Source organism: Microcaecilia unicolor, chromosome 1 (assembly GCF_901765095.1).
Source record: "Microcaecilia unicolor chromosome 1, aMicUni1.1, whole genome shotgun sequence".
Lineage (NCBI taxonomy): Eukaryota > Metazoa > Chordata > Amphibia > Gymnophiona > Siphonopidae > Microcaecilia > Microcaecilia unicolor.
The window spans coordinates 618,599,154-618,611,952 of NC_044031.1; the positions used below are offsets into that span (position 1 = coordinate 618,599,154).

The 12,799-nt window shown below is 42.6% G+C and overlaps 1 protein-coding gene across 1 annotated transcript in view; it reads left to right on the top strand.

Moving 5' to 3' along the window:
- Positions 1 to 4,138, top strand: part of OPLAH (5-oxoprolinase, ATP-hydrolysing) — a 161,582-nt gene extending 157,444 nt beyond the window's left edge. The window contains exons 27-28 of the mRNA XM_030220113.1: positions 1,420 to 1,517; positions 3,398 to 4,138. Coding sequence (XP_030075973.1) covers positions 1,420 to 1,517; positions 3,398 to 3,565 — 266 coding nt within the window. The 3' untranslated portion in view covers positions 3,566 to 4,138. The remainder of the gene's footprint in view (positions 1 to 1,419; positions 1,518 to 3,397) is intronic.
- Positions 4,139 to 12,799: the final 8,661 nt, after the last annotated feature.

Below are 12,799 nucleotides of genomic sequence, written 5' to 3' on the forward strand. Positions count from 1 at the left end.
AAAATGGCGCCTTCCAAATTTAAAAGAACACTGTGATCATTGAACCAATCAGCTACTTGTATATACTTCATCTTAAAGGGACTGAATAAGAATTTTATGCTTCGATGTTACATGGCTGTCCATCTGATAAATACCATAACATGCTTTTAAGAATTCTTTCCATTCTATTTTATTATTTAAGTCCTTAGGCATCAGAGATTGCAGCTTATAGATCCATTTCTGTTCTTCTTGTAATAATTTGTGACCGCTTTCCTCTCATATAGTAACATAGTAACATAGTAGATGATGGCAGAAAAAGACCTGCACAGTCCTTCCAGTCTGCCCAACAAGATAACTCATATGTGCTACTTTTTGTGTATACCCTACTTTGATTTGTACCTGTGCTCTTTAGGGCACAGACCGTATAAGTCTGCCCAGCACTATCCCCGCCTCCCAACCACCAGCCCTGCCTCCCAACCACTGGCTCTGGCACAGACCGTATAAGTCTGGCCAGCTCTATCCTCGCCTCCCAACCACCAGCCCCGCCTCCCGATCTTGACTAAGCTCCTGAGGATCCATTCCTTCGGCACAGGATTCCTTTATGCTTATCCCACGCATGTTTGAATTCCGTTACCGTTTTCATTTCCACCACCTCCCGCGGGAGGGCATTCCAAGCATCCACTACTCTCTCCGTGAAAAAATACTTCCTGACATTTTTCTTGAGTCTGCCCCCCTTCAATCTCATTTCATGTCCTCTCGTTCTACCATCTTCCCATCTCCGGAAAAGGTTCGTTTGCGGATTAATACCTTTCAAATATTTGAACGTATGTATCATATCACCCCTGTTTCTCCTTTCCTCCAGAGTATACATGTTTAGTTCAGCAAGTCTCTCCTCATACGTCTTGTAACGCAAATCCCATACCATCCTCTGATAGTCTTCATTACTTAATCTTTGAATTTGTGTTGTTGTGCTGTGTCGTGAGCAACTATCGGAGCTTCCATTTTTTGATGGGAAATATTGTGTTTATGTTTGCTTAACCTTTGTTTCAAAGCTCTAGTAGTTTTGCTGACATAGATTTTTTGACAGGGGCATTCCAGGACCAAAGTCCACCACCCTAACCACTGTAAAAGAGGCCCTACTCTACTTATGTTAGTACACAAGTGTTAATATGGACAGAAGAACTCTTTTCGAGCAGATTTCTGAAGATGTTGTACTTTAGTTCTTGTCTGCGGGCTCGCTTCCTTCTCTTTCTCTCTTGTGTTCCCCACTTGCTTGCTTGCATGCTTATTCCAAGTTATTTTCTTTTTGGTTTGTTTTTTTTAATATGTATTTTGTCTAAACCTGTGATCCGTTCTTTTACCAGTTGCTGATTGCTCGCTGTCTGTTCTTCTTCTTCTTGGTGAGCTAACTTTTGGATCCTGCTCTCCCTTTTTTCCTAGGGGGAGAGGATGGGACTCGAGGCCTAAATCTTCTGCTCCGTAGAAATGGGCGAACCATCAACCTAGGAGGAAAGACATCTGTTCCCATCTGCCCTGGGGTAAGAAGTTTTCTTTTTGTGTCTGTTACTTTCAGGGCAATTCTATAACTGAGTGCGGCAGTTATGCACATAAGGAGGGGCATTTTCAATAGTATGTCCGAGTTGGACTTTGGACATTTTGTGCTAAACATACCAAATCCGAATAGGAAATATACCCATTTTCAAAAAAAGAAAAATGTCCTATCTAATTTATTTATTTATATATTTTCAAAACTTATATACCACTTATAACTAGGTGGTTTCCATAAAAATATTCATAATCAACCACAAATACAAAAACATTACTCAACATCAAACAGCAGACTCATGTATAATTACCAAAATGCAGTTTTGTTTTCAAAAGTTTTTTAAACTGCTTAAGGTTAGAGCATCGCTGAAGCTGGCTAGATAGTTCATTCCACAAGGAGATTCCAACTGACACAAAAGCCGAAAATACCATTGAAAAATGTCCTGGGGCCCGGCCTTTCCCTGTCAGTGGATAGAGATAAAGTGACTTGTCCAAGGTCACAAGGAGTATTGGTGAGAGAAGCAGCATTTGAATTCTGGTTTCCCTGGTTCTCGGCCCACTCCTCAACCCAGTTGGTTGTTCCTCCATTGGGAAAATTTATTTCTGGTCACCCTTCTGTTCAGACATGGAAGGTGGCTGTTACTCAGTCCATTACATGTTTGTCATGAATTCTGGCATGCTCATTACTTGCTACTGAAATATTTTGTAGTACGATACCAGATAGGTAGATGAAATGTTAGATGTCCTAGTGAAAAGGCAGGTAAACCATACAGTCAAACTTTTGGATTGAATTAGTCACCTTTTCTTAATCTGATATCAAGGTGAATTTCAATCAGATCTACATGTTATTTCTCTGTTCAGATGGGTTTACATTGTACAGGGAAGGGACATGCACAAGGTCACAAGGAATGTGTGTGAAAGAGGCAGGATTTTCATCCTGCTGCTCTAACCACTAGGCTGGGCTATAGTGATAGAACTGGACCAGCAGCTGGGTCTCTGTGTCAGACTGTGGTGAGTTCTAGCAGCTGTGTCTGGCAGGCTGCTTGCTCTTTGTGTTGGCTGACTTGATGGGCACCATCCAGACAGGCTGCAGGGACTTTAGGATACAGGATGTTTGAGTACCCCTGTTGTCGATGGCTGTGTTTGATTATTGTAGGACCATTCACTATGTTATGGTTAGACTTGGTGGGCAGGTTGGAGGGGGTATTGGGGTAAACAAGTGGAGTCTTCATGCTACCCAGGAGGGACTAGTACAGAGAAGCAATAACTTTTTTTTCTTGAAAAAAAGTAGACTGAGAGAATTAAAAAAAAAAAAAAAAAAAAGTATTTTCAGTAAGAAGTGACATACTATAGACACGGACACTCTGACTGGCAGCTGGGATATATCTTTAGTATGGACAGAAATAACTGGGCAGACCGCATGTGCTGGTCCCTTTCCCTGCTGTCTACTAGATAACTGAATAAATGACTTAGCCCCTCACCTCCATGCAGAAAGCCCCTCAGAATCCAATGCACTGCTCAGAATCTGGTGTTGGCCACTGAAACTTGCTACCAGAACAATGGAAGGACATGGCTGATCCTAGAAAACAACTGAAAGGTTCCCTTATGAAAATGAAAAACAGATCTTATCACAAACTAGAAAGAACAGGTGAGAGCAGGTGGCACTCCACCAAACATTTGGATTCTATTCTGAATCAGCTTTCAGCTGCCCTCTACGTTTTTTGTTCTGATGATGCTCCTGGTTCTCTGGCCTGGATTCAGGACCTGTCTCAGCTGTGCTACCTGTCTGCACTGGAGTGTCATCCAGTATTGGTATGATTGGTGGCTGGTGTGAGTCTGTTTTTCTTATTGCCCTCTCTCCTTCTCCTCATAGGACATATTTTGCCTGCAGACCCCTGGAGGTGGTGGATTTGGCATGAGGGATGGGTCAGATGCCTACCCACTTGAGCAGAGCAGCACTAAGCTGAAGCGGAAGTCGGAGAGATGCTTCACAGAGAGAGGCAGCGTGTATGAATATCGAATGGCACAGGAGACTGTATAGAGGACAATGGAGGGGGGAGTGTGGTGGGGGTGCAGGTGGCATGTAAGGGTGGGATGTGGGGGTGAAGATAGTAGTAGTAGTGGTAAAGAAGGGTGTGTAAGGGACCATGGAGATGGAGGAAATAGTGTGAAAGAGCAGTAGGCATATGAAGGTTGTGGGGATAGAAGAATGTGAGATGTGACTGCTATGGGGATGGAAAGGGGTGGATTATTGGGGATAGCAAAGATTGTGTGTGTGTGTGTGGGGGGGAGGGGTTGTTAGTGCACAGTAGAGAGAGATAGAGGTGTGGAAAAATGGATGAGAGTGAATGGATGATTGCAGTGGAGGAGGATAGATGGTGTATTGGAGATGGAAGAGATGGTGTGACAGGTTGATGGAAAGGTTTGAGGGATTAGTGGGGGAGGTGGTGTGATGGGTACAGATAGGAGGGCAGTGGAGGAAGTATGGTGAATGAGGGAGCCTGATGCAGTGGTGCTGAGGAGATGAGTGTGTGAGCAATGATTTACATAAGTATTGCCACACTGGGACAGACCAAAGGTCTATCAAGCCCAGCATCCTGTTTCCAACAGTGGCCAATCCAGATCACAAATACCTGGCAAGATCCCAAAAAAGCTCAATACATTTATGCTGCTTATCACAGAAATAAGCAGTGGGTTTTCCCCAAGTCAAATTAATAATGATCTATGGACTTTTCCTTTAGGAAGCTGTCCAGACCCTTTTAAAACCCCGCTAAGCTAACCACCTTTACCACATTCTCTGGCAACAAATTCCAGAGTTTAATTACATGTTGAGTGAAGAAACATTTTCTCCGATTCATATTAAATGTACTACTTTGTAGCTTCATCGCATGCCCCCTAGTCCTAGTAGAGGAGGTGGTGCAAGAGGATTGTGGAGAAGGTGATGCTAGACGTGTGAGGAGCTCATAGTGTGAAGGAGGTGACCTGATAGGTTGAAAGGGGCAGAAGTAGTGCGAGAGGGTGTGGGATGGAGGCGGTGATATGAGGGTGTGATATGGATGGTAGTGAATGTGTGTGGTAGGTTCTTTGGGGTGAGGTGGAGGCGGTGGTGTAAGGATATGATAGGGGATAGAAGAGATGGTATGAGAAGTTGATGGGGAAGGAAGAGGTGGTTTGAAGGCATGGTAGTGAGGGTAGGGGAAGACCTACTTCTCAAAAATCATTTACTGGGCCTTGAGGGCTTGGGACTCACAACTATAGCAGAGACCAAAGGGTCCTCAGATGGAAGACACCATGCTCAAATCTAGAGTTTGTTGCAATATTGTTAATAAAATATTCCATACTTCAATTTTTATGAGGGTCTGTCTCTTCTAGAAATAGCATGAACTTTCCCTAACACCATTCCAAAATGGGTGACAAATTCTGTTTTAGCCCTGCTTTTGTATAGTCTCTATCTCCTTTTTTTTTTTTGTCAAACAGTTTGCTGGTTGTGTTGCATTTTAACGTTGTACTTTTACTTGGTAGAGCTGTTGTTGTATATGCATCTTGACCAATAAAGAGATTAAAGATAATCTAAATTTTGTACCTGGGGCAATGGAGGGTTAAGTAATTTGTCCAGGGTCACAAGGAGCTGCAGTGGGAATCAAACCCAGTTTCCCAGGTTCTCAGCTCACTGTTCCGGGGCAGAGGGAGCAGGGAACCAGCGGAGCTGACACCCCCCAAGCGGCGTGCACCCAGAGCGGACCGCCCCCACCGCCCCGCCCTTGCTACGCCACTGATGGAATGGGTGGGTTGTGGGCATTTCACAAATGTATGCGTGTTGTTATAGAGTACACCCATTCCACGCCTAATTTAGGTGTAGGCATTTACACAAGTTTTACTTGATGTAACTGCCTGAGATTACATTTAGTTGCGTGGATAGGTGTTCAGCGCATTCTATAATCCGTGTGTGATTTAGGCTTAGAATATGCCTAGGCGTTTTGGTGCCATATATAGAATTTAGTCCTAACTGTCAGTCTTAATGAGCCAGTGGTGATGGAATCTCCCACGCAGATGGATTCCTACAGTTCTCCACCTTGTGAAGAACTTCCATGCTGTTTTCCCAAGGACACTGAGGTAGGGTGACGTCGTTATAGAACGGCCTTCTATGAATGAGATTATACTACTCTCTTGTGGAGAGTGATGCCACCCAGCAAAATTACCAGGATTCAAATTCAAATCTCAAAGTTCACTTTTATTTGATTAGTGCCTATTAGAACACTAGGCTGTTTACAGACTATTAAAAGTAGAAGTATTTAAACAAACAAAATTACAGAGTTTAAAATAAAGGAGAATTACAGTCATTAACAAGAAATGGGAGAATCCAAGTTTTTATCACGTTTCAAGCTTATTGTAATTTGATATACCGCTCTGTATAATAGCTTTCAGAGCAGTTTCATTCTATTACAGATCATTAAATGAAAAGGCAAAAGGAGCTACATCAGAGACAGGACTGCTGAGTAAAAAAAATAGGTTTTAAGTGCCCCACCTCCAGGGGGGAAACAGTAGGCCAGGGAAGGAGCTGATGTTCAAGTAAAGGCATCCTGGAAGAAAAAGACCTGCAGCTCAGCTTTGAACTTTCCAAAAGTACACAGAATTTTCTGAGCGAGGTGGGTAGGGAGGGTGTTCCAGAGTGAGGGGCATTTACACAAAAATATGACTTCTAATATATTCAAAGCAAATGCGTCAAAAGGATGGAATAATTAATTGATTTAGTTGGCAATACAATACAGTAAAATTTATATTCTGCTATTTACCCAAAAAGGATCAATGTGGATTACAATCTGATAAAACTAGGCCATCACTAGATAAAAGTACAGTAATTACACAGACTATATCTATACATATAAAAATGTGTTAAGTAAATTGAGAATAAGTGAGCCTTCCACAATTTGTAAAACCATAAATAAGATTTTTCCACTCTTAGCTCCACAGGAAGAGAGTTCCAGTATTGTACTGAGCAATATACAAAACTACAGCCATAATACGTATTATACCTCACATTTCTTACAGATGGACATTTTAATAAAACAAGCTATTTCCACTGTAAATAGTTCCATTAAGTAATCTTGGAGATAACCATAAAACAATTTATGAATAAAAACAAAGTTAAAATTTACATCTCACTTCAATAGAAAGCCAATGCAGATATTGCAACATGGGAGAAACATGATCAAACTTACACCCCCCCCCCCCACTAATCAATTTTGCAGCTGCATTCCGCAATATCTGTAATTTCAGTGATAACTGGGTTTGTGCTGAGGAGTACAGAATCAGGTGATGGGCAAGGTCACAAGGTGTAGTGGGAGTCCTTATTGATAGGTCTTATGTACCAGAAGTGTCTTGAAGGTTAATGGTGACAAATTGGTAGCCAGTGCTCAGAACTCAGAAGGAGAGTGACATAAATCTTTGTGCCAGTCACAAGCCTCACTGCCATATTTTGGACTAGTTGGATACAGCAAAGCTGATGGAGATTTAAAAAAAAAACCCAAAACATACTAAGTATATCCTCTTAAGTTTATAAAAGCAGATAAGATTTCAGAAGATTTGGGAGCCAGTGTGGTCTAATTTGACTCATGGAGCTTATATATATAGCGCCAGAGGTGGTCAGCAGTGACAGTAATTCACACATACTGTCTGCAGTTGACCCCTCTGCCGCATCCCACCCTCTCTGATGCAACTTCTGTTTCCAGAGGGAAGGTTCTGGGGCTAGCTACAGACAGCATATGTGAATCACTGTCACCACCTGTAACCTCTGCTCCTAAAGACAGTTTTGAAAGTAGATGCGGTGGGTGGAGGGTTGAGAGAGAGGATGGAGAGGAGATGATGCTAGACTTGGGCTGGGACAGGATGTAAGCTGTCATCTGTAGGCATCCCTTTCCTTTCCATGTACCACCTCAAGGAAGTGTGGCACCTGTATTCTATTGCAACATGGAGTTCACTTGGCAACATTCTAATATGTGCACAGCTTAGAGGAAGGAGTGAGGTGCATTGTCAGCTGTGATGATGTGGGGAAGAGTGTTTTAGTACTTGAATAGTGAGAGGTGCTGCAGTGATCTGGAAAAGAAAGAAAGATAACTCTCACAGATATAACACTACTTGTTTGTTGACCCTTATATATCCTACTGAACTAACCCATTGGCCATAGTTCTTTTTTTTCTTTAATATAGTACACTGTTAGGATGGTACCTAGACTACACCAAGAATAGATATCTCCTCCTTGAAGCTCAGTTTTATCATAAATGAAGTACAACTCCCCCCCCCCCCCCCCCAAAAAAAAAAAACACTCTTGGTCAGCATTTAAAATCAAAGGAGATAAACAAATTAAAAAACAACAACACATTTTCCATTGGACTAATTTAATACACTTATTAATACAATACAAGTGAAGGAGTAGCCTAAGGGTTAGTGCAGCAGGCTTTGATCCTGGCAATCTGAGTTCAATTCCCACTGCAGCTCCTTGGGCAAGTCACTTAACCCTCCATGGCCCCAGGTACAAAAACTTAGATTGTGAGCCCTCTAGGGACAGAGAAAGTGCTTACATATAATGTGTACAGCGCTGCCTACATGGAGTAGCACTATAGAAATGTTTAGTAGTAGTAGCTTTTGAAGGGGCAAACCCAGAGCATTGTATCAATGACTTTACGGATGAGAATACTAAAATGACATTTTAAAACAATCCAGGAATGTAAGACTTTTGAAGTTAAAATGATGAAATATATTGACACCCACCAGCCAGGACTTAACGAAGATGGGGGGTTTCTATCATATTATAAAAAATAAAATTATACTGCTTTGTTACCCTCTGAGCACTCATCATCACTCCCTGTTTCTTGCCCCCCCCCCCCACCACACACTTTCTCTGTCATTGGAATGCTTTCATGTTTCACTTATATATTCTATTATGTCATCGCTTGCTCATTTCTGACCCAAAGAAAGTATTGCCTTTGAAAGTTAGTCAAAAATATGTATTAAGTTAGTGTAATAAAAAGGTATTATTCTATCTTCTTTTTATGTTTTGTTTTCTCTTTATTGCCCTTTAACAATGGCCTGGCACGGCTCCTACACTATTTTAAATCCATAAATCAGAGGAGATAATTGATGTTAGTATCATTTCAACAGCATTATCTTAAGTTCAATCTTTATAATACTGGCATCTTTCAGGGTTCTCTCTAGATTAATTCCACTGTTGCTCGCCCTCTGTAGCCGCTTGTATAATCATCAGGTCGCCAGGATTCTCTGAAGTAGTGGGGTGCTCTCCATGGTGCTGAAACCCAAGCTTGAGGCAAACAGAAAAATCCCCATGCACGTCAATCCAAGAAACTTTAATAATCCCACCTCTTTTCACTGACTGTTATCCTGAGTGACTCACTTTATCCAGGACTGGCTTTTGGAGTGTGCAGTCTCACAGGGTGCCATACACAAGGGGGCGATGCTATGTCATTGTCTGCTCTCTCCTGCCCTGCCATAACACATCATGGAGGGAGTGAGCTACAGAGAGAAAGGAGGATGCAGTGCTGGAAACACTGGGACTGCTGAAGGGAGGAATCGTGTGCTAGAGCTAGGGAAAGGAGGGCAAAGTCAATTTCTGCACAATAAAACCAGTTAACCTAGAGCTGGCAATGACTTTTATTTCCTGGCTGTGAGACTTTGTTTACCTTAGTGTATTTGAACAACAACAAAATAGAGAACCATACAACCTTTGTCTCTTTATAGAATAGCCCCAAATTATTTACCTACTGGTACATGGCCTCCTAATTTAGCTGACCTGTTATGAAATTTTCCTCACTGGGGTAAATTCAAGAAAGGTCACCCAAAGTTAGCACTCAAATGTTTGGCTCCTAAGTGTCAATTCGGTAATGACAGTACTTCACAGACCATTATGGGTATGCTCAAAAGGTGGTGGAAGTGCTTGCACCTGTGGGTATACTATAAGATGTGCGTGGAAGTCCTGGGTCTGCCTCTTCCCTTCCCCAGTCCATGCCACCAGTGCGCTTGCACACTTTGGATTTTGCATGCGCATGTTATAGGATACTAAGGTCAGTAGTGTACATAACTGCTAAATGACGTGAATTAACACCAACACAGTGCCAATTATTGCTCTTTAACATTAAGTATCAGCTCATTATATTATGTTATACCACAACAGACCTTATTCTGTAAGTTGCGTGTGTAAAGTTTGGTGCACAAGAGTATAGAATCACCCCCCCCCCCTTTTATATATGTGTGTGTGTATAAAACACACACACTCTGGCCATGATTGACTTGGGGATATGGACCGTCGGTAAAAGTGTGCAATAAGGCACCATAATTCAGAACATTCAAATCATCAGCTGACTTTATTCTTTGTTTTGAATCTCCACATGAGAATGAGCTAAAGAACTGAGAGAGCGATAACTGGCATAAGTACACACTCTTTCCTTAGTCTATAGCAAAGGAACCTAACCAAATGCCTGTAGCCATTAAAACAGAATATAAACTGGATCTATGTCCCATTTACAGACTTTTCAGCTCCTGAGACTGGCTAACTTTGTCTCCCTGCCAGGAGGATTTTATAGAGTTTAACCCCCTCCCCTGAGACAGTGAAGAACCTCATTAAAACTGGGCTGTGGCAGTAGTATGTGTTCAAATTGCAGACCTCCAAGCAAACATTTTGTAAAGGCTCCCTGGTGGGGGTGGGGAGAAGAGGGTCTTTTTCAAGCTCCAGCTCTTAATATCATGTGCATTTACGCTTGGAACATGTTATCTGATTCCTTTAAAGGTGCAGGGGCACATATATGGTACAAGGACATTCAATCAAAGCAGTAAGGGCCACCTATCATTTTCCCACCTACTCCCAGGGTTCTTTCTCAGAAGGTTCCCCCCCCCCTTTAGCTTCGCTCACATCAAGGCTAGTGAGGGGGGCTCCACAACAGAGTGAAAGGCAGTGTGGGGCCTGATTACTGTCATGTAATCACAGACACCTTTTACCATTGGTTTCCATAATAAAAGGCAACAAGTAGGCGCAGGGTATGTGAGTCATAGGTGCCAGCTCTGTGGGGAGGAGGGGTGGGGGTCAGCTGACACCTTCACTTTGTCCAAGGAGGGGTAATGTTTGATGGATGTAGCACCCCCCAATCATTCTGAAAAGCTGGCTACTATGGTGTGAGTAGGTCTAGAAGATCAGCAGCAGGTACTGACCCTAATTGGCTGCTCCAGGGTGGCAATTATAGGAAACAGAGAAAAGTGTAGACAGGTAAAGAACATATGGCCTATCCAGTCTGTCCATCAATGCCATCTTCTCCCCTTATCATGCCCTTAGAGATCCTATGTACTTGTCCCAAGCTCTCTTGAATTCGGATATTGTTTTCCTCCACCACTTCCCTTGGGAGACTGGTCCACGAATTCACTACCCTTTCCGTGAAGAGGTATTTCTTCAGGTTACTTCTGAGTCTATCCCCTTTCACCTTCATCATATGCCTCCTCATTCCAGAGCTTCCTTTCAATTGAAAGGGACTCACCCCCTGTGCATTTATGCTGCATACGTATTTAAATGTATATTATTGTTATTATTAGCATTTGTATAGCGCTACCAGACGCATGCAGCGCTGAACACCTGACACAGAGAGACAGTCCCTGCTCATAGAGCTTACAATCTAAAAATACAGACAGACAAGACAATTAAGAATATATATTGAGATCTAAGTCTGTCCCCATATGTTTTACGATGAAGACCACTGACCATTTTAGTAGCTGCCATCTGGAATGACTCCATTCTGTTTATATCTTTTTGAAGATATGGTCTCCAGAATTGTACACAATATTCTAAATGAGGTCTCACCAGAGTCATACAAGGGCATCATCACCTCCTTTTTCTTACTGGCCATTCCTCTCCTTATGCACGCAAGCATCCTTTTAGTTTTTAGCTCATTCCCTATGCTCCCCTCCCTCTTACTCAGTGCCTCTCCTCCATTTCCCTATGCTTCACTATTCCCCAATGCTCCCTCTCTTACTCATCGCCTATGTTTACCCTTGTTACCAGTGGCATAACTATATGGGGCCATGGTATCATCTGCAGTGACCCAAACCTTCCCAGACAGTCCTTCAACAATATTGCTTATAAAAGTGTTAAAAAGAACTGGCCCAAAAACTGAACCTTGCGACACACCACTGGTAACATCCTTTTCCTCTGAATGAGCTCCGTTTACCACTACCCTCTGTCACCTTTCACTCAACCAATTCCTAACCCAGTCAGTTACTTTAGAGCCCATACCAAGGGCACTCAGTTTATTTACTATCTATGTGGAACCGTGTCAAAGGCTTTGCTAAAATCTAAATACACCACATCTAGAACTCTACCTCGATCCAACTCTCTGGTCACCCAGTCAAAAAAGATTAATCAGGTTTGTCTGACAAGACCTGCCTCTACTGAAACCATGCTGCCTTGGGTCCTGTAATCCACTGGGTTCCAAAAACTGTACTATTCTCTGTTTTAAAAGCATTTCCATTATTTACTTACCACAGAAGTCAGACTTACTGGCCTGTAGTTCCCAATCTCTTCCTTACTTAACGCTTTTGTGGAGCGGGTCCACATCTGCTCTTTTCCAGTCCTCTGGGACCATTCCCGACTCTAGAGAAGTATAGAAAATGTTAGCCAGCGAAGCTGCTAGAATTCCCTAAGTTCCTTCAGTACCCTTGGATGTGTACTATCCGGCCCCATCCTTTTGTCCACCTTTGTTTAGCCAGCTCCTCATAAATACAGCCCTCTGAAAATCGTTCAGGGCCTACCACCCCTCCATTCCTATTTGTTTTGGGCTGTGCCCAAGCTACCTTCATCACCACTGTGGAGACTGCCTGGATGGAATTTATACCACAGGATTGTGCCTACATAATGCATCTGTTCTGTAAGTGGGTATTTGGGATTACTCTGTGGGGAGTATTATTGTGTAAAAGTTGGGCGGGCGAGCAGCTGCTCTAAACCTGTTACTGTCTGACAGGAAAACAGTATTAAAATCTGCTTCACCCTCCCACAGAAGAACAGCCCTGTCAGTGATATCTGCTCTTCTTAAAATCTTGTTTTTTGGTGCTTACCCCCAGCAGCTAGATATACACTGGAAAACTGTAAAGGCAGCAGAAGACACAGCTGAAAAAGTAAAACTGGAAAAAGATGAACAGATTTAATTCAGTGATCTCGGTCTCATGCTTCTGTGCTACAGTTAGGCTGCACTGCATCAACGACTCCACACTGCCTTACATAAGT